The 24,131-nt window shown below is 31.6% G+C and overlaps 1 protein-coding gene across 1 annotated transcript in view; it reads right to left on the bottom strand.

Moving 5' to 3' along the window:
- LOC108767069 (uncharacterized) overlaps positions 1–24,131 on the bottom strand; it is a 93,044-nt gene that overhangs the window by 17,771 nt on the left and 51,142 nt on the right. Inside the window, exons 3-5 of the mRNA XM_018516749.1 lie at positions 6,925–7,048; positions 5,027–5,170; positions 705–905 (exon numbers count right to left, since the gene is read on the bottom strand). Of these exons, the coding sequence (XP_018372251.1) occupies positions 705–905; positions 5,027–5,170; positions 6,925–7,048 (469 nt within the window). The remainder of the gene's footprint in view (positions 1–704; positions 906–5,026; positions 5,171–6,924; positions 7,049–24,131) is intronic.

Raw genomic sequence — 24,131 nt, 5'->3', positions numbered from 1 at the left:
GCATTTATCTAAACATGTAGCATGTTCTTCATGATTATAAAAAACTGAAAATTAAAAAAAATTTATTTTATTAGAACTTCAAGTTACTAATACAACCAAGGTATAGTTTAATATGTAATATAATGAAATTTCACTTAAGTATTCTTTATTAAATTTATATAATATTTTTCAATTATTGAAAAATCAAATTTTCATGTGGATATTAATTCCTTCTGTAACTACTAATAACATCGTGGAATACTACGCTTTGAGAATGAATTAGCTCTGAACTCGCGAAAAATATAAAGATTAACTTGTAAAACCTTTTTCCCGTGAATAAACAGGAATATTCTCTTATAAATATTGGTAATATCGTAAAATACTGAAAAGGAAATATATATATATATATATATATATAAAAGTTGGAGTTTGTATTGCCTCATCTCAGTTTGCTTAATTATAAGCAGTAGATACTTGTTATAAACTGCTAGAAAAAACCTCTTTCTAACAGAAAAGGTGAAAAGCACGCTAATATTATTTCGCTTACTTTTCCTTCGAATATATTTATTAAAATATATAGAGCGTGGCTAAAGAGGAGCGAGCGCCGGTTATACGACACGTTTTATTCATCAAAAATCAAAACGAAGCGGAACATCTCCACTATTTTCCGGCAAAACGATACCATCGATAGGATTGGAAAGAACCTAAAGAGCCATGGCTCCTACCTTTACATGCCCGTATTTCCATGTGAAAAGAGCGACGGCTGGCAGGCAAGCGATGATGCAGCACTCCAGGATAAGTATCGCCGTTCGCATCAGCCAGTTCAGGGATACAACGCAGGGCGAGCCATCCTCGCAGGACTCGCACCCCTCGGCACATGGCAGGCATTCGAATACTCCGCTCTCGGCATATTGGCTCTTTTCGCCCTATTGACAAACGCGGAATTATTTTTCTCAAAAACGGATTCTCTCTGCAAAGGAAAGCAAAGCCTGAAATTAGTCATCGCGATTAAAAGAGACATTTTTTTGTTTTCCGATAACAAATATTGGAGTCACATCAATTTTCTTTGTTTCACTCAAATTTTGTGTTACAAATACATTTTGTATTTGACATCAGAATTACGGCTTTAGTGAATATACAGTGAGTGCAAAAAGTATTCGTACACGCACGCCCACACACACACACACACACACACACAGATCTCTTTTAAAAAATATTATTTTTAAAAAGTAAATATTAATTAACAATTTATATTAATAAAAAATAGAATAGATCGTACACGGAAAATAGATTGATTAAAACAACTAACTAAAAACTTCATCGATTCAACAAATCTACAGCCGTAACATATACGGACACTATTTTTTTATGTTAAATCAACAAAGTTATATATCTGAATGAATTTAACGATTATAGATAATTATATTTGTTGTAATAGTATAGGAAATTGTTAATACAGAAAAGATAACTTTCTATAAAAATTATTCCAATATACAGATTAAAATTTTTACAAAACATGCTAGCTGAGACAACATATACTTTTACTACTGTAATGAAGAAATCTCGTTACATTAGCAATTTTCATTGTAGCCAAAAATTAGCTGAATTAGCATTCTGATAATTCAGTATTCCAACACTCACGCTGCTTACAGACATAATTCCTTTGTTAGATCATCCAATTTTTAGTAGTTATAAATGTTGAACTTGCGCAGCAAGTCATAGTAGTAACTTTGCTGAATCATGTAATCTATTTTTCAGTGTATATTTTTTAAAATTATTTTATCTGAAAAGATGTGTAATGAAATAATATTATCTTAATAATAAGCAAAAATTGTATTATTCAAATGCATAAAAAGTATTCGTACAGTCGGGAAATTTATTTCTGAGATTATGAAAACAATTATTTTCGCGAAGCTCTTTTATTTATATTAGGGCAACGTATTCATTGTTAATAAGTTCCGAGTCAGGACAATTTTACATAATTTTATCACCACGCCACATAAGTTACCGGTAAGTGTTTTTGTTTGCGTTTGTTATATTTGTTAAAAAATATATATTTTTCATAAAACGATTAAAACAATTATAAAAATTGTTATAAAAAAGGAAGCATAACAAGCTAATATTGCATCATATATCATAATTATGTATCTACATATGTATGATATGTAAAAAATTATTTTATAATTATACGTTTCTTTTATATCAAAAAGCCTGAACGAAAAGTTCACCGGTTCACCGATGACTCACGCGGCGTACGTGGAACATGTTGATAAATTGCTAATTAATATTAATGTTTTAAAATAAGATTTTTTTAATAAAAATCTTCTCTGCGTGAATACTTTAACATATTCACTATAATTTTCTATTTGAATATAGTTCTATTCTAAATCAATTCTATAATTAGCAAATATATAATTTCATTCGAATATAATTCTATTCTAAATCGATAACATCTTATCTATGTGATCATACTTCTCTCTTCGCAAGTTCCTTTCTCTTTAGTATTTCGTAATATTTACCATAAATGTCCGAGCATTAATGAAAATCGACATATATTGTGAAAATGTAATTCTTGAAAAATAAAGTGGTGAAAAATTTTTTCCAAAATCATGTACAAAATAATTTATTTTTACAATCAGAACGACGTTAAAAAATATAGTATAGGTATACTGTTTAAATTTAGAAAAAATCACGTTTAAAGGATTGATTTGTAGGACAACGAACGTCTAAAAGATCACACATAAAAAGATATTTTATCGTGCGAAATGTACTAGTGGATAATTCGTATAAAAGACTAATAAAAGAAAAAATAAATTAAATTCCGAGTTTCTTTTTCCCAGTTTTCTTTCGCAATGGGAAGGACAGAAAATCCTCTGTACAAAAGTGAAGAATAATTATTTCCGAGCGTACTTTCTGGCGTTCTTTCAAATCGACAATGCACACATCAGCGCTGCCCACGGTGGTCACCAAAAAAAAAAAAGATGACACATCGTTAATATTCCAGGTTCCTGGTTATTAAGGATGTTTGGCGGAGGAGATGTCACCCATTGTAACCGTTTGCGGTTACAAACGGTCGTGCCAACTACTGAAGGGTGCGACTGGAAAATAGTTTTACCGCGTCGCGCGCGCGATGGAAATGCCCATCAAATCACAAAAGATACGTAACGCGCGGTGACAATAGATGCCATCGCGCCTCGCTGTCAATACCCATTTCGCTTCTGCGAGCACAGAAGTGACGGCTGGTCCGACGGACGTGAAAACTGCACTGGGAAAAAACGCCGTTTCTCCGCCATGCGCCGTAATAGAATGCGCGGTAACGTGCGTTACGTCGTAACGCCGCGCCGTTGCCGCCAGCGACGATCTAATTGCGCTGTCGCGACGATCCTCCACTCTGCGATCCTGTTTTTGAAGCCAGAGGACCGAACGGGAAAATGGGACGCGATAGTCTGATATCAGCTGGATATTCCATTCAAACTGCACTCTACGGTACGCGGTAACGGCGAACTAAATTTATCGAAAGTTTATGGAAATGAATTTCAAATTGCATATCGTTATCAAATGTCATATATAATTGCCATACAAAAACAAAAAGTTATTTAACTTATCGACAAAATCATGATTTATTTTTCAATCGGAAATCAATTGTTCCCGTAAATTTTCACAAATTTATAGGTATAATTTCCGTTTTTATATACTGGGTTACATTTTAATAAGAGATTCAGAATCTGCTATCAATTTTACTTTTAAACACTTGGGAACAATTGAATATTTTTCTCCGATTTTTTAGCAAATAATTGGCCCAACCGTAATTGAATACTGGCACACATTAGAAAAAAAAATTTTGGAGCCTTTAGCAAAATTGTTTAGTTGAGGCATTTTTTAAGAGCAACCAAATATTTTATTTATATAACGAAAAATGTACTTACTTTTGCAAAATAATTTCTCTACTTTGTAAATAACAAAAATATTTGTATATACCAACTAAATTTAATTCATATAAAGTTTTATTAAGTACATTTTAGCAAAAAATTTTAGTTTGATATATTTCAATCAAATTTTTGTTGTTACAACCAAATTTTGGTTTATAGAACAAAACATTTTTCCTAGTACGTATAAAGACAAAAAGTTATTTAACTCATCAACGAAAAATTATAATTTATTTTTTTAATTAAAAATCATTTCCAACATAGTGGTAAATAATAGCTTAATACTTATAAACAAAAGTTAAAAAAGGAGCATACAGCCAATACGCCAGTTATTTGTTGCGATGTAATGTATTTAAAATGATAAATGATGATCATATAAAAAGTTATATGAAAATTTATATAAATATTCAATTGTAAATTCTTATCAGAACTTGGAAATTCTTTACGACACGGAGTCTTACAATTGATAACCGACCAATATTAACAGTCACACAAAAATCAACTAATTTACAAAAACTTTTTACGATACATTCAACTTTTTATATTAAATGACCATCATATATTATAAATGATTGAGATTTATTCTTTCATATTTAAATAGAAATTTTATTTTATATAATTTCCGACATAAAAAATTGTATTTGAGAACATATTGCTGAAGGCCGAATATCGGCCGAAACATTTATGAATTTTAATTTTGTAAAGATCATTTTAAATACATTACATCGCAACAAATAACCGGCGTATTGGCTGTATGCTCCTTTTGTTTAAAAATCAATTGTTTTTGTAAACTTTCACAAATTTATAGATACACTGTATCTATTTCCATTTTTTTTTTAATGATAGATTCTTCTATCAATTGAAAGTATACGTACGTTACTTTATATTTTTGTAAAAAAGTTATTCTTACAATGAAAATTGAAATTAAAAGACTAATGCTTATCAAAACTTGATGAAAACAAAATACCCTACATATTTTGTTAACGTTACTTTGCCACTTCTGTGAAAAAGTAATTTCCGTTTCTGAGGAAGAGAAGATATTACAATACGACATTAAACGTTCTGCGGAGCGTAAAATAGAGAGCTGTTTTTACACATTAGTCCGGCTTTAAACTACTCACCATCATCAATCTCTCGTACTCTTCCTCAATGACCGTGCCATTGTAGTACCTCTTGTCCGATTTCGTGTCCGGGTAGTAGAAGCCTCGTTTGCAAACGCATCGATAACTACCGCGGCGGAAGCCAAGCCCGGGAATAGCGATGCACTGTGAATAGAGAAGACAAAACAATTAATTATATCTAATCAGGATGACGTGTTCAAGGCTTTCGTTACTATGGATAGTTATAATCCATCGGAATTGTTTCACTATTGCTGATTTAATTCGCTGATTTCCCGGCTAGACACGATTGAGTGTTCCTCTTGATTATCAAATTTATCTGCTTTTCGTTATAACATGTCGCACAAATGAAAATTTATTCTACATAATCGATCTATATACGCTACATATGTACTAATAACTTAAAATAATGTCCCGTAGCACATTTGATTAGATATTGCTTTAACGGAGAATAATTAATTGATTAATCTTTAAAACAGTCGCAAATTTTGGAAATCTAAACATTAAATTATTAATTATCCACGAGAAAATTGAAAAAATTTAAAATGTTAAAATTATAACTTAAAGTATTCAGTATTCAGCTTTATGTTAAGATTAGCATAAAACATGTTAATATATTAATAATTTAAAATCATTGCTTCAACATTCCAATGTAATCTATAATACTTCAATTTCACGAGAGCTATTTAAAACAGCAGAATTAAAAACATTTTATTAAAAAGGATCGCACTTAGCTTAAAAACGGGTAAACTCATTGTTTTTCATTTATGTAGTGCTATTACCATTTAAGTAAAAAATGAGGTAATATTAAAAAATATTACAGTTATGAGACAAAAATCCTCATTAAAATAAGTATCTACGATTACAAGATCAAAACACAAATAAAAATGAAAATTAAAAAAACAGAGATAAAATGAGACAAAATAGCGTCATGAAAGGGAAAGAGTAAAAAAGCGTGAAAAATGATTCTTATATCGTTTTTATAACAACGAACATGTTTTACCCTTCTAAAGCCCGCGCAGTTCACGCGACCGACGGGGAGAAGTGTGCTCGAAAACGTTCTCTCCAAATTGCGATCCTCTCCAAGTTCGTGAGTTATCGTTGCCACGAATCGGAAAAACGCGGTTTCGAAAAAACACGGGGTTTAAAGTTTGGGGTTTACATAAGGTGTTGGCCGACAAGCGATATGTACGCCATTCTATAATTTCTCCCGTAATTTTCAGGTATTTCCCCCGTGTATTTACCTACATTCTTACGTGAGGAAGAGAGCTGAACTTTCAGAAATTTAGACTCGTATCTCTCCATAATATAACGAAGATGTTAAAAAATTTGTGATTTAAATTTTAATGGAGAATTTCAAATCACGTTACAAAGAGAAGTTAACGTTGGTTCCATTCATGCTTTTACTACCGCAAACGTTCCGCGAAATTTGTCAAGAAATTCACGAGGGAAAGTACGTGACTTACACTACAATTTAAATATCATTCTGACAATATAAACCACAAAAACTCAATAATCTCGGGAAATTTAGCTTAAACATTTATTTTAAAAACCTGTGACGCATTTCCTTCCATTCTCTCTCTCTCTCTCCCTCTCGAGTTTTAATCCATGAAAAGTAAAACACGCCAATAACGCGCGCGCGCGCGCGCGGTTTGTTAAGAGGTGAGAAAAACACTGCGCGAGCGGAGTGGTTTTCGCATAGCGGATGCTAGCTGTTAGCTGCGGCAGGGTCGACAGTGGCATTTACAAATAGAGTCGGTCGCCACGCAGAAAAACATCTCCCCGATGGTTTTGCCCTATTCCGTACGGTACGTTTAAGCGCACGTCGCGCCCGACACGAGGAAGGACACTCGCGGGAGACATCGATCCTCGAGAAGAACGCAACGAGAAATTAGCATTACCTCAGTGGTGCGCTTTTTGCACTTGTCGCTGGCGGCGAATATGTTCAGCTGTGTGGATCCAGCAGGCAACGGGCACTGATCTATGTCTACCCGGCGGAGGTCTATGTCGATACCGCTGGTACCCCTGCGAACGATAAATCAAACGTTTTGCGATTAAACTCTAGAGGCCCCACGTACATAAGATAGGCTTACACATTAGATTTAAGCGACCGACTTGCGTTGGTTACTTCGCATAGGTGCAATCTCGTGGAGGCGAGAACGTCGACGCTGCTCTTATCGGAATTAGATTAGTAGTAGAAACTAACGTCTGTTTTTACGCAATTCAAGTAGTAACTAACATCTGTTCCTAACTAGCAAACTTGTATAATCGCGTTTCGTCACGTCTTTAGGAATTGAGCTTTAAGGATGTTTGTTTCAAAGCATTATCAAAATAATTAAAAAATTCATTAATTGTTCTATTATTTCTACGTGTCTGAGTATTTCACCACAATTTTCTAATTGGTTTAAAAGTTATTTAACTTTTCTGCTAGTCTTAATTTTTATGTGAAATCGTTTTGTGTAGTACTTATTTGTAAATTTGATAAACAAGTACAGCATTACGAATTAAATTAAATTTTTCATACACGCTAATAAAATTATAATTAATATTTGTGCAAGAGTTCATTTGAATCTACTTACTCGTTTAATTAAAAGTTATTTACCTATAACTGCAAAATATGATCATTTGGCTACATAAGCCATATTATCTGCCATATTTCGTTTTTCGAAGTTTCAGGGCGTATTTGTGATAAAAATTGATTAATATTAGACAATATTGGCTTTTTAACTACTTTTTTGACTGATACTTTTAGCCGATATTGTATAGTCAAAACATCCTTAACGACCGGTCGCTGTACGTTATTTACGTTTATAAAGCACCACAATTTGAAAAGGGGTAAGCAAATTCCAGAATATAAATGTAGAAAAATTTGTATTATACAAAAAGGGCAGATTTAAAAATCTGATTTAAATTCATATTTCAAAGTGATGTTATTAAAAAAGCGGTAATATTAAAATTCTGTTTCGCGATTTTGCAATTTTTTTTCTCAATTCTTCACCATGATGTGCTCCATTCTCGTTTTATATTAATATTTAACATCAAATCAAATTCTCTTGCTTCGTGTCTTCTGATACATAATTCAACAGTGCGCGTGTTGCAGCCGATTATGCGTGCAATATATCTTCCGCTGATTCTCAACTCATGTAACCCGATAATCCTTCCTCCGACATAAAAAGCAATATGGTTACTTTGTATGAGAGACAGATATACAATATCAGCAGGCTACTTGGTAAAATTCAATGAACTTAGGTATAACCCGTATCAATTTCTTTTTTTAATATTTCGCACAAATGTTCCAATTGAAATTTTCATGAAACTTGATCGCAGTGAAAGATATCGCTGCTCCTTCAAAATTATGAAACTCAATGCTAAATCGTTTCTCAATTATCTAGGTCTAAAATTAATTTCTCGTTATCGAACCCGACCCGTAATTATTTTTAACCCTCTCGCCACTGAATAATGGTGGCACCCAGGTTTAGGACACCTTGTATAACGAACCCGTTCGACTCCCCTCTTTCGATAGTTGGACGGTATCGATTCTTGATTTGCAAGAATTACGATGCGTTCGCAGTTGCGCTGATAACAAATTTCCTTTAAACGGATATTGCAATTCTTCAGAGCGACATAGCCCCGTTCTTTTCCGTCCGACATTTACCATGATTTCTGCGTGCAGTGGTCCGTGAAATTTTGCATTTTTGGATTCAAACGCGTGAACGGGAAAGCAATGTTATTTCCGACGTGCGATTGCGAACGAATTTTCGCTACTGGCGAACATATCGCTTGGGTATTTTGTGAATGGTGATTTCACTTAGTCCAGTGAAGTGGAAACGTTTCAGCTACATGGCAAAAGCGCTTTAATTCATTCGGACAGTGGACGCTAAATAAATTTAATTTCTTAGTTAGCATAGGCATGAAACTTTTAGCATGAAGCTCCGTTTTTTTTATATATACGTATCTGAAAGTATTAAACAACGATAAACGACAATAAAAATATTAAACAATAAAAGTATTAAAACAGATAATTATCTTTGGTCCGATCAGTTTAAATCAAGAAATATAATCAAGGTGCAGCTTTTTTTATACAAGGAATATTATACAAAAAATCAAAATAACCTCCAGAAATATTAAACACAATATTAGGTTTTGAAGTACGAGAATCTAGTTTTACGGGAAATGGATTTCTTGCGAACATTATTTCATTGTCCTTTGTTATAGACTGTACGACAACAATTTTGTACTGGCAATGACTGGTTTTATATTCTGCTGCAGACAGAGGAAATATTTTGCGCAAGAAATTTTTTTAAAAATATCTCGGAACTGTAGATAGAACAATGGCAATACGAAAATGGTAATAATATACCATCGCATACCATAGTTATCATGAAATTGCAAGAATTTTCGTCCAAACTACAGCGGGACTGAATCGCAAAGGATAATATTTCCAATTTCCATGTTGAAGGCCAGCAACAATTAATGTCTCTGCATTGTTTCGTAGAAAATGAGAAAGGAGAAGAGAGATTCTCGCTCTGTTGACACAGAGACTTCGAATGGTCGTTCTCAGAATAGAACTGAAAGCTTCTCCGAACAGTTAAATCAATTTGCATAACTGAGTTCCGTTCGTATTTTATTTAGATTAACTCTTCGTCTCATATGACAGCACATTTACAACATATCTAAATTTGCTATTAAAATAAATTGAATATTGATTTAATATCGCCTTCTGTTCCGTCTGCCGCGACACATGTTACTTTTGTGAAAACTTGTTGCAATCAAACTGGTAATTTTATATTTATAGATTGAGCTTTTTATAGCGAATATATGCTAACAAGATGATATTGTGTTCTTTTGAACTTTCTTATCCAATGTAAGCAAAAATTTGATTTTATTTATATAGGAAGATAGTTAATTGGATCATGTCCTATATGCGCAAAAACCAGCTAACAATGTTGCGGTTGTTGGTTGGATTCTTCCTGCAGCATTTAATCCAATTATTCTACTGGTAACGTCAATCAATATAAATATTTGAAAACTGTGAGAAGCACAAACAAGTGTCTCCCATGTGCAATGAAATAAAATCAGATTAAATCGAAATCAGATTAAGTAAAATATCATACGAAAATGCAACGGAAAATGGAATTACATGCTATATTCGGCACAATCCTTTTGTTTATACTTAATGCAATATTATATATAGTTAATATTGTTATTTATAATCTATAACTTTATTAAAAATCTATACAAGTTAAAACGGATCTTATTTTAATAAAAGTTTGAGATTTAATATTATTACTGTGACGTAGCATATCTAAGAGTTTTACAAAATTGCAACAATTTATAATATTAGATAACATTATTATATGGCAGAGAAATTGAGCTCAAGTCGATAAACCAAGCTGAAAGAAAATACGATTGTTTTTGAGGCACTCCGTATATACTGGCATATTTAAACTATAAGAATTTTCGTCGGACTATAATAAGATTCTATAAGGGGTATGATATCTGCATACTTCATCGCCAGGAAGGTGAGGAATGCTGGAAATATCTCGGCCCCGTGTTCATCAAATTGGTCGTATCGATTATCGATTGCAGCTGCGAAAGGCCTGGGTTTCAAGGTTTCAACGGGAGTTCCGAATTATCATCGCTTTCACGAAAGCGCGACTTCACCTTCCATTAACTTAAGTAGAGTCGGAGTCTTGTTATTGTTCGATTAAGTGCACGTAAATACTCTTACAATCCATAATAAACGACGCAACGAGACATAACTTACATTAATTTTTTTAAATTTCAAATAAATATATGTAAATAAACAATTACATCGAAAATACATAAGTACAATTTTAATAAAGTAAATATTTAGCATGTCGTTTCTCTATAAGAAACAACGCTGCATGTTTTATAAACGTCGAATACCATAGTAATACACAAAATCTTAATTTAAGGTATGTTTCTTTTAAAATTAAATTTAAAACACAAAATAAGGATCGTACTCATAAGGCTTTTACAGGATGAAGTAGATTGTACTAAATTTTACAGAAAAAAAAATCAGTATTATGCTCGGTTCGATATACTTAAATTTTTATATCCTATGTATATAGGTGTCTGCTCGATAATCGTATTACAGCAACATTTTAAGCACGTAGTAAAAGAAATGTTGGGGTGTCGTGCGTGTAATTTAATGTATATGAGAGAATGAAATTAACTAAAAACGGCAACGTTTTAAATTTTACTATCAAAATAAACAATTTTAATCTTGAAAAATATTCACAGACGTCACGTTTTACTAAAAATGCTTTTTAAATATCTTTATTTATATTTTCGGTTATATTAATTTGTTTAATATGAATTTAATTAATGTAAATTTATTTAAGAAGATATCTAAACTTTAATACATTACAATATTGAGATTGTATTTAACCCTAGTTATACACACTTTTTTTTACCCTTGATATACACACTTGGATCCCTGGGACCCCATCCATATTTGTTACCGTAACTTCCATAAAAATGGATATATTTCAATTAATTTTTTTTTTTTCAATCGATGGAGAATTGATTAAGGAATAAATCCATGACGTGTAAAAGTTGATAGAATTAAGGAGCTTTGAGATATATAAGTTCAAAGAAAAAGAAAAATTCAGAATCACGAAAAAAGTCTCAATTTAGTAAATTGCACTAGCTGGGGTTTTTGGGACTAGCCAGGGTTAATTTTATTATCAGAAAATTTTCATTTTTTTTCCACATTAATTTTTATTCTACATTAACATTTTTCTTATATATACATCTTTATACTAAAGAAAAAATTGGCTGTAAATTCCGAAGAGGAAAATAATTTTTCTCTTTATCCCATAATTTTACGTATAAATCTCGCGTACGAATTATCTACTAAATTGACCTTAATTGATTTTATCTGCTCCCGCTATATTCTCGTGTTGTGTTTATTTATTTACTCGTCATCATGCAAGTGGCGAAGCGCACATGTGCAATGTGTTTCATTATTCCCGAGTTGTTCTATAAGAATGTCGGGACGTGACGTGTATAATTATCGGCACGTAATTCCGGCGCAAGTTAGGTCGGAGATAATAAGGTAACCGGTTAAACGTATAAATTAGGTGCGCATGTGCCTCGGAGGTTTTAGCAAACTCGATGCCGTGGTAGCGCGGTGACCCGTGCCGAAAGCCCGAGCCCAGGCCGGTTACCGTATTACAAATTAGATCCGCTAACTCTTCTCTAGCAGATAATTCGTTTAACCGTCCGGGCGCGAAATAGAGCGGGAATCAGAATGGCCTTGGTTAAGTGGATTTTTCAGTCGGACATAGAACTGACATAATTACCAGTAATTATAACGCTATCCCGATCCGCGGAGTTAAAGATCCGGGCAAACTTGAGGAACAGAGAACTTGGCTTTCGTGAAGCGTGGGATACAAGGTGTTCGCGACCGATTGCATTTCCTTCCAGTTTGCTGATCCTTCGACAAACTTGGCCAATCTTTCCTCTAAGGAAACTCGACGGATTACTCACTCGCGTGTAGTCATCTGCTGAAGTGTAACTGTCCCTTATATCTTCCTCTTCAGCTATTCCGAGTAAACTTTATCCGAATGTAGATTCAATTTCAAATTTTTCAAAAATATCCAAAGTCCGGACTTGGACTTTCGAGAAATGATTACCGTTGTCACGTCAGCGAGAAAGGTTGGCAAACTGACCGGTTAAAAAGTGTTTGGCTGTAACAGCTGTGTACGCTAAATATATCACTTTACCATAATCCTACTTTGCTTGGATGGTAATTTGCTTAAGTACTAATTTTCTTGGCCCTAACATGCTTGGAGGCTAACTTCCTTGAATTCCAAATTCCTGGTACCCAGATTTCAAGGGGTTCTATTATATAAGGCTTGGCTTTGATCCTAGTCTGCTCGCATATAGTCATTGGCCTATATAACAGTTTACGTAGATCCCACCTTCTCCTTTTTCTTTATTAAGTTTATTTTTTACTTATCAGCTGTCAGGTTTTTTTCTACTTTAAAAGATATATGTATAAAATATCTATATAAACTTGAAGAAATAAAAGAAATTAGATGTGTAGCAATCTTAAAATTTGGATAAATAAAATATTTTAACAATGAAAAAGATATATGTTTAATCGAGCACAAGATTAGAAGATTATTGCCAATGTTATAGATATTAAAATATAACTGCAAAATTAATTAAATTCATATCAAAGAGTTGAGTTGAATGTAAGATATAAAATGTTTCGAAAATTAATTTAATTGATAAAAAGAAAAAAAACTGCATATAAAATAAAAAAATAAAATTAGATCTATGCAAGCAATGAATAAATTAAACATTCAAGCAAATTAATTTCTTTGAAATTAATTATAATAAATCAGCAAATTCAAAATTAGTGAAACTCGATCAATTAAAAATAATAAATGAACAAAGAAGATAGAATATGCAATGTAACCAAACAAAATGAAATTCAAAATAAAACGAATAAATAAACTAAAAATAATCTAGAGGAAAACAGAATATTAAAGATTTAATAACTGTTTTAAATTTTAATTAACACTTCACGCTTCAATTGCGAGTTTCATTCGAAATTGTAAGAAATTCAGTTTCTGCTCTGTGTCTCACTGAAGAATATGTCATATCAGTGAAATGGAGATTCTCCAGCTTGCACTTGATGTGAAATAAACGATGCACGAACGCGTAGATAGCCGAGAGAAAGAGGAGGAGGAAGAGGTGGTGGTAGAGAAATTCCCAATGGGAAGGAATGACGCGGCTGTCGCGGTGCCGAATGTTATCATCCTCGCGTCTTCGTCATCGTCGCTGTCTCTTTGATTCTATATGTAACTCATCAGAGAATCGCTTTCGCGAGACATGACGCATAATACGCATTACAAGGGCGTATCAAAGTGCATAAGTTCTATTTGCATCCGTTATTAGTTACGTATATAGGCGATGGTTAATTATTATTATTTGGGAATGGAATGAAATATTAGTTGCAAAGTACACAACGTTTGTAGAATTTCTATAAAACTTAGCACATTAAATAATAAATTTGCAATCACACATATTCAATTTTTCTATTGTAAAATTTTTTCTCGACTGTCACTATAATTTTTTCATACTATTTTAATGTTATATACTTTGATAATTATATCGAATGTGTTTTAAGACAAAAAGTTCAATTACAATTAATTAAAGGAAACGCATTTTTGCTCTTTGCTTTATTTTATTTCTCGTATGTGTCATTTTTACTTGTTACTTGCGTTTGTAATTTAATACTTTCACTAATTAGCCAAAATTATTTTATTTTATTTATTTAATAATTCCATAACTGATGCGCTATTATAGTAATTATCATTTTTTCTCGGTTTATGCCTCAATATACCAGCGGTTAGAAGGACATGCGGTTTTAGCACACCTTGTATGGCTTTTACGATGAAATTTTCAACCAAGCTATAGAGAAAGAGAGTGAGACGGACAGAGAGAGGAAGAAAGAGAGAGAGAGAGAGAAAGAAAGAGAGATACGTCGAGCTTGTGAAGGTAAAATTCTGTTAAAACTAACTAAGCGAAGGCGGTCGTGAAAACAATTTCACTCGCAACGAAGTAACCGTCGTAGTCTCCACAAAGCGTTACATTCTCTATGGTATTCCCGTTGTCGCGAAAACGACTGCTGCTAGGCACGCATAAGATTGCTAAACAAAAGGGAGTTGAAAATTTTCTGACTTTTCATAGTTGCTCTTAAATCCTACTTTTTCCGCTCTTCAAGTTTTTTCAAAGTTTCTAAAGATTATTACTCCAATGGAGCATGCATGAAAATAAGACTTGTGTAATATTTTGCTTTGCAAAAATGACATGACAGAAAATATTCAGGTATTTCCGGAATACATAAGATGTCGAGATACCAAGTTGCAGTTCTCGACGAGATAATCTCATTGCGTCAAGTTATGTCCATGTCTTATTTAATTCTCTGGCGCCGAGCTGCAAGATAAATGAAGTCGTTCCAAAGTTATCGTTATTTTTGTCTTTTGCCTCATAAATGTTTTATTAAATAGTCAAAATGGTCAGAATAGGACAACAAAAATTCGTAAATATATTGTCCATGTGCTTTAACAGCAAGCGTGGGAATTACCAACAGCTTCAAAAGCTCGTGAAAACTTTATTTCAGCATTTCCGAGATTTGACCTCGCTACACTGAGAAACCCATTTGGTTGAATCAAGTAAAATTTTTTGTAAAATAAAGATTCTTAGTATTGTTAAAAATTTTTTGATTGAGAACGATTTTATTGATTGATTTTATATGTTTGTATTAACAACAAATATGTTGTTAGAAACAAATAAAATGTTACAATAATCAAATTTTTTTGGTTGCATAGATTTGTTTGTATTAAACGAAATTTCGTAGTAGCGATGACAAAGTATTTATCTCACTGTTTTTCGAACAATTATATTTATTGTTAAACGTGCAATACGAGTCGCCGCGCGCCGCTATAATAATTATAGGACGCGCGGCTAAGCATTCTCTCGTAAGAAGAATACGATGCGACACATTATAAATAATGCAATTGCGTAAGACTCGATAGTGTCGAATGGACACTTTCTCGCTCATGTCAACGCGAAGCTCTTTAGGGGCCTCGATTATAGGATTTCTGCAGTTGACTCAACCAGCGTCAACGGTTTCCTATTCCGGCTTCAAAGTTCTTACATTCTAATCAACTTTGTTGGATGTAAAATTAATAAGAAAATTTAATAATATTATCGTATAAGTTCGATTAGTGAATAAAATTTAAATAAAATGTCAACCAAAAATTTAGTTACACATCACAATTAACAATGTTATTTATTGAACTAAATTTTTATATCAATATTACAAAATTTGTCAATTAACGTATTTTGTTACGTTAATCAAAGGATTTATTTGCCCAAACAAGAAATTCAGATTCAATCAAATTTTATTTTATTCAACATAATGGATTTCTCAGTGCATATTTCGATTTGTCCCACTTTCAATATACGCTCATTATAGAACGCAGACTTTAATCAAACTTATGTATTCGGGAGTTTAATATACGGTAATCTGCAGTAATCTTTTTATTTATTTATTATTTTTAACTAATCATGTTCTATAATTTTTTAATATTTTGATTTAATTAATTCCAAAGAAATTAATTAAATATTCAGTTTGTTCATAATTTTGCATCTAAAGCCAACTTTATTTTTATTTCATATACAGCTCTTTTCCTTACTTTCGAGATTTGACCATGTTGTATTGCAAAATTTGATTCGTCTCACTTTCAATAATCGTTTATTTGAAAATATAAGGATTAATCAAAATTATATATTCAAAAGTTCAATTTATATTGCAATCTACAATAATATCGTAATCTTTTTATTCATTTATTATTTTTAATTAATGAAATTTTATTTATATTTTTGAATCTTCTAATTAATTTAGAAAAAAATTAATCTACTCAAATATTTAATTTATTCATTATTTGCATGAATCTAAAGCAAACTTCACTTTCATTTTATACGCAATTTTCTTTTTTACATTCTTTTACTTTCGAAATTTGACCTCGCTGTATTGCAAAATTTGATTAATCCCACTTTCAATAAGCACTCATTTCAAGACATAGGGTAATCAAAATTAAATATTTGAAAATTTAATTTATACTGCAATCTGCAATAATATTGTTTGAACACATAATGGGGGCGAGCGCGTCATTCCGCGGTTTAAGGGCAAACAAATGGACACATATTCATATACCCGTGAATATAATATTACTTTTGTTCTACTTCTATATTCTGAAATCACATTGGTTGTTTTCACTCCAAGATATTGATCTAGACTAGAGAGAAGATATGTCGACTTCTATTTGCGCGTCGGCAACGCCGACATTTCCTCAGGAATTTTGCCCCGTTTTAGTAGCCTAATTGTAGCCCATTGTGACCGCGTTCCATTCTTCGTTGTCGCACTCTCGTCGGAATTTACTTTCCGACGGTAGCAAGAAATGCGTTTTCTATTAGTAATTCGGTTAAAGTCTCTGCAAAACGAATTACCGTATTTCACAATTATTTAACGAGTTCTACTTAAATCTCTAATATCAAGATGCCACTCTCGGTGTAGATAACACGAAATCGGAGAAAGGTACTTCTAAAATGCATAGAATATTCGAAGTATTTTATGAGAACGTCAAACTTCGTGAAAGTATCCTTTGACAAATTCAGTCAATCTTTTCCTATCGAAACTTCAGACTCGTCGGGCTTTCAAGATACAGACAAGTGAAGATATCTCACTCCATGGTTAATTAATTTTAAATAACGTCTTAATTTATTCTAATTTAAAATTTCATTAAAATGTCCAGTAGTGAATACTATAAAGTTATAAAAATTTAACAAATTTAATCAATAAATTGCAGGCTGCAGAAGTTTGATGGAAGTTGTTAAAAAAGCATTATAAACACAGAAAAAAGGATTTTAAAAATTACCGATGTTTGAAGTAGTTGAAATACATAATAACGATTTATAAAGTTAATTTTTCATTTTCTGAACTGTACTTGACGTGAAAAATTATACATTTAATGAAAATTGAAGGCTTCCCTATATAACGTCCATATATTTTTTATCCATATATTAATATTCTATATTATTTATCCATATTAATATTCATGATATGTTCAAAATATATATTAATTATATTATATATATCGTACAAATTTTCAACACTTTTTGAACATTAATATTATCTTTGAATTCTGTCTGTGTTTAAAAAAATTATTGCAATTATTAAATTAAACTAAAAAAAAATTTACCTATAATTAATCCAAATTAATAATTATTTATCAATTAAAGGATTCACAAAATCAACAGCGTATAAGGCAATTAAGAACTTTTACTGCGTAGTTCTTTGTAGTTGAACTAGTGTACGTACATTGTATTTAACATAAAATGAATATATATTTAAAATTTGACGAAAGAAGAAAATTTTAGTGCACTCTAGTGTACCGACAAAGAACAGAGATAAAATAACAGGGCATGTGACAGTTTCTTTAGCGTTTATATTATAATAGAATACATTGAATTGTATTCTTCTGAGCAATATGAAGTAACCGCAAGAACTTTACTTTTAAACAATTTTAGATTAATAATTGAAAACCTTTTTGTTATTAATATTATTAAATAATAACTCTATATATCGTTATTCTTATAGTTCTGTAATAATATAACTTTTTTTTTTAAACTCAGCTTTTGTAAATTACACATTTATAATAAAATAATATAATAATTTATTTATTTCCGCAATATATATAGTAATATGTAAACAATTCTATTAGTTAACTGATAATACTGAGGGAGATAATTTCATTGTACTTCTAGTACGAACACTTGTGAAATAAAGCTTTGTCTTGTTTACACCCGTTCGGCGACTCGTTGCTAAGATACGAACGGCAAGAGGGGGTCAGTAGGCAACGAAATCCGCCTGTAATGTGCAACTAGATCTCAGATCTGGTTTAACCCTTTAAGTAGTATACCCGGAAAAGTTTTGTGGTAAAGTCTGTTGTCAACGCCGATATATCTTGAAACAGTTGCGTGCTGAGCTTCGTGCTCAATACGTTTTATCTTGGAAGATCTTCGTCTATTCGCTACGGAGTAACAAGTAGTTCATAAACTTGGTGGAAGATGAGAAAGATCATTTTGAATCACCACTGAAGAGGTTAATACAATCACGCTGTGTTACGTGTGGGACACATTGTAATATTTTATAGAATACTAAAATGTGTAGACAACTATCTACTTGATCAGCTTTAATCAATGAAGACAATTAGTTAAATTAGAGGTTTGCTCACTACAAGCAGCTGACGAGAACTATTCACGATCGAGAGAAATTATCGTTAATTGAAAAAGATGGAATTTCGTTAAATAATTATATTAATGATCAATTACGCAATGTGCTCTGAAATCGAAAATCTAATTGTTCCTTTGAACGAAAGGAAGAGAATGAGAATTGGTGCACAATTATCTATTTGAACAGAAATGAGTAACCCATTGGCAAAAGTCGTTATCTTCATTTAAAATTTTTTTGGCGAGACCGAATAAACTTGTAATCATTCTTATTCAAGCTATCAATAAGATCTGTTTCTTAAAAAATTAAGAAAAATTTACTGTTTTAATTAACAAAACGTGTATAATGTGGAAAGAGAAGTACAATTTTTATTTATTAAAATAGAATGTACTTGACTATTTTGCAGCTGAAGAAGTATTTTAACTAATTTTGGACCAAAGTGTCCCCCATTTTTACTAAACATGATTGACAGATATAACGGTATTTACAACAATAGGGATTTGGGGATTTAATTTCTTTTGCAACCCACTTTTTCCCCTTGATTTTATAGATTCGTAATTGTTTTACTGATTTTTAAAATATTCAACTCGTAACTAAAGAAATCCAGAACAATATTTCATAAAAATTTTTTTTTATGTAACTACTTTTGCATATCGGTTACTCAAATAATAACTGATTGTAAAACAGAAATTTGAAAAGAACTTCAAATAAAAAAGGAATAAATAAGAGACTAAGCAGATGCGGGATCAAGATTTATTAGGATATTAGTTTTAAGCTCGGTTCCATCAACGTAAGATTAACTTTAATCTTTTCAATTTACTGTTTATCTTCTTCTAATTCTTCAAATTAGAAAAGATAAAGAGTAAATTGAACCGAGATTAAAGTTAATCTTATATTGGTAGAACCGGGCATAAATATTGTCTGAAGAGAAATTAGTTTATAAAAAATGTAAGATACGTTGAGAGGCGCGTAACAGCATTCGTTACATTTAACCGTACGATTTAATCGCTCGGCAACCAAACCATTTTTCTCACAGAACCGAGGCGAGGCTTCGTACTTCCTTGATAGAAGAAACTTCGTGAGATTTCGCCGCTTGCCACTAGAAGATTAAAGGGGAATTTCTAGCAATCGATCGCATGCCCTTCTGTATTTGCCTGCTACGCTTTTCCCCCGCGGCAACTGCAATTTCCAGAGTCTAACTGTAATCCATTACAACTGCATTCCATTCTTCCCGACCACGTTTGTAACTCGAATTTACTTTTGCGCGATGATGACAGCGTTGGAAGCGTTTGCCTTTCGTCCCGCAATAATCGCCAAGAGCGCTTCGTTGGATCTGAAGGGTCTTCCAGAACTCCTCTAATCCCGGAAACTGGGAAATCGGTTTTCGAGCGTAATAAAAAGCGCAAAGGCTATTTGCGATAAGGTTTAACGTTTGCCAATTGATAGCAACCGATAAGACCGAGTATTGAGCAGGCAGGAAGAAACGATTTCAATCGTCGCGAAACTGTCGTTTGAGTAAACCGAAGTGACAGCGCGATAAATTGTGCCGTGAGAAACGTGGTAAATTGTGACGAAAGATAACACGTATCCAGATAAATACATTTATTGTTATACGTGTAATATCATGAATATCGAAAAGGACCTTTGAAGAGCGATATCTACTAATCGATTTTTGGTAAGTAAAAGAATTAATTTTCTCATTTAAGCTTTTTTCATCGTAAAACGTAGGAAATGTAAAAACATGCAATTGCATGTTGCTTTTACATATTCACATATGTTTTTACATATATGTTATGAATTCGTTAAAAATGTGAGATACTGCTTCCTCGAGAAATAGAATAATAATGATAGCGTTAAAAAAGAGCGTTGAAACAGAACATCCAATCAATCTCCACGAATATGTCTCTCGCAAACAGAATGTAACTTTATTGATTAAATATTTTACATGGTTTTTATATGTAACAATATGTTTAAAAATATATAGAGAGAAATTTTTAATATCGATAACATAAGACCATAAATATTGAGTTTTACGATGCAGCAATAGCGAATAATCGAATCGATAATGTAGGAAACATTTCGAAGTCATTCTAATAAACGATAAAAGAATGAATCGTTGCTATAAAAGCGTGAATGATGGTTTAATAGCATTCATTCTCTGGGATATTGTTCGCAGTTTGGTTCAAAGTATGCCATTTTCTCCTCTTAAAGCTCTGTAGAGAAATACCAAAATAGTCTGAAAAGTCGAATAAAGTTATTCTAAATGTATGTAACTAAAGATTTTTTAAATTCTACTTACATTTGCAAAAATTATAAAAGTTATTTATTTAGTCTTTATATCAACTAACTCCAAAGTTTTACGTTATGTCAATATCTATGTTACATCCGAGTACCCATCATGGAATTTCACATTCTACAGGTTGTTATAATCTGGAAAAAAATGTTATATAATGGACATATTTTACATATAATTACATATAATTGTATATAAATTATGTCAATTTTACATATAATTATATGTGCTTTTATTTAATTTTGTATAATTATATATAAATCATTTTTCTCGGGAAGAGTTAAATAACACAAGTGAATAAGAGTTATCTCAATAATATTACGTAATATCTTCAGAAAGACGTTGACGAAAATGACGAAATAAGATTTATAATGATTAGGTAATTTAACGGTTACAATAAGATATGATCTTAACCTGACGGCACAGTCGACAAGTTCCAAGAAATTCGATCGATGCAATTCTTGGAGAATGCTGATAAAGCGGCTACAAAGGTAACTCTCCCTAGGAACTACCTAGTGGATATAAAAAAAACAGAACGGAAGATACGAGAAGCGGTCAAGTCAGTTGATCAGTTAGTCTGTTAGTAGTAGAGTGCTACGTAAACGTCTATTGATCAATTGCGTAAAGAACTGATACAAGAAATACATGAAATAAATTTTATCAAGATTAAAAGGAATTAATTCTTTCCTAAATTCCCGGTAAGAGGTAAAAGAATTATTGCCTCTGTCTCGTTAATCAGTTTCGACATAACAAGATAGAAAACGGTATCCTTTAAAACTATCTCCAGATATTCGAGCAACAGCCTGTTTAGGGATCGACGTTCCCCCACTTCTTTTCCAACAGGTATAAACCGGTTTAGGGCTTTGCGATCAATCCCGAAACATCTTTTCATTGGAGTAGTCTGTTATATTCACCATATTTTTGTTAGTATTACACCTATTCTTGTATTTTTATTATAAAAGTTTGATGACTTCTTGCGACGTATCAAATATTATCTCAGTAGAAAAATGAAAAAGTCAATTGTAGTACGCGAGTACAAAGAACAATTAGATTAAGTATAATTAGATTAATTAATACTAAATGTGTAAAATTGTTGATTTACATTGTGTAATAGAAAAATCGTGTGTGTATATTTTTATTGTTCTTATCTTTAATTTAAGCGCAGAACAAAAAGAAAAGTATAGGAATCTACTAGAAGATGAAATATCGTTCTCCAGTGATTTATGAGTTTTTTTTAAACTTTTGAAACTTTTTTAAAATACAGCATTTTCCTTGTTTCTAGTACAAGTAAGTTGTACAAGTAAGTTGTTTCTTTGAATACCTAAATATACTGAACTATAAATCTCTCTTTTCCATCTTTCTACGTAGAAAATGCATGTAGTAAGCCGAGCATTGGACATACGTATAGTCAAGTTTAATGTTCACAAACTTAAAATTTCTTTTCAAATATTTTAAAGTAAATTGATGTATTTATGTGAAATTATCTAAATAATAAGAATTCGATTGGCGATATTTAAATGGAAAGCACTTTTTCAAAAAAAAGTCGAAATGAATATGAGAAATAGATCCAGTTGACACAAGGATTAATATTTAAAAATATAATTTGAAATTAAAGAATATATGATTTAAAATCTCAAAATAATTAATTAAAAAACCGTATTTAAATGTTTAAACGTTATTCAAGTTTCTAAGATTTAATAATTTTTTATAATACATTTCAAAATATTATTTAAAATAATAAATATTCCTAGTCTCTCTCTCTCTCTCTCTCTCTCTCTCTCTCTTTCTCATATTTAAAAATGTTATTTAAAATTCAAAATTATTATATTATTTAATATTCAGAAGCAACGGCCGGATTCTAGAAGAGCCAAAGACAGGGATCCTTCAAAGATTTGACGGCAGATTAGAGGGAAAAATAGGATTATCGAAAATCGTTTAGGATCCTGACAATCGAAGAATCGCTACAATGGCTGAAAGAACGCCGGCTCCTGACAGTGAAAAAGTGGAAGAAATCGCGCCCGATAAGACGCAAGAGGTCGACGCCATTTTGGTAGAGACGCCGGTTGTCACGGAAGACGGAAGCGAAATTAAAAAGCGAGTCAGAAGGAACATCATCACCGTGCCCGAACAAAACGTCGAGATCGAGATAGAAGGGATGAGATATCGTTACGATAAGAACGGGCAATTGAGACGCGTATTGTATTGATTAACGTTTCACACGGTTAGTTTGTTCTTTTGTTTTTTCTGCATATAGTGCTCTTTAAATTTTTGATTAACGGTCTATGTCTATGAGATTCACGCAATCTTTAAATGGTTAGTGTAATAAATTTTTATTAACGTCAATACATAAACATTATTTAAATTCTTATGGTATTATTTGGTATATTTCAAAATATCATATTTAAAGTTCAATTTATAATTTAACTCATATAATTTAAATTTATTGATTTCAAACAATATTTCAAGCTTAAAGTGGCCATTTAAAAATCAAAATTTTTTATTAATATTCACAATAACCACTAAAATATTATTAATGTTATTCATTAAAAATATTTTCGTAGTCGATCTTAAAATTTTTGTATGCTATTAATTTTGTGATTATTGTAGTATTCAAAATTAATAAATAATAGATTTAAGCACATAAATGAATAATAAATAAACAAAATGTCAATTGGACATATAGTAAAACGATTTTATTTTTGCAAAAAAAAACGAATGGTGCATGATTTTATTGTTAATTTATAAAGGAAATACTTTTATAAAAAGGATTCGATTTAGGAAACAACGTATTTAATATCGGATTTATGAACGTTAAACGTTGGTAGTATATTCATTTTTATTATACTCTAGGATTAAACATTACATTTTTTAACCTAAAAGCTACCTTGTTATAAAAGTTCAATCAAATTTAACTTTTTTTTAATCTGCAAGTAACTTTTCATAAACCTAAAAACAGTAAAAATGTCAAATTTAAA

Source organism: Trachymyrmex cornetzi, unplaced genomic scaffold (genome assembly GCF_001594075.2).
Source record: "Trachymyrmex cornetzi isolate Tcor2-1 unplaced genomic scaffold, Tcor1.1 scaffold646, whole genome shotgun sequence".
NCBI lineage: Eukaryota > Metazoa > Arthropoda > Insecta > Hymenoptera > Formicidae > Trachymyrmex > Trachymyrmex cornetzi.
This window is presented reverse-complemented; position numbering and strand designations above follow the sequence as displayed.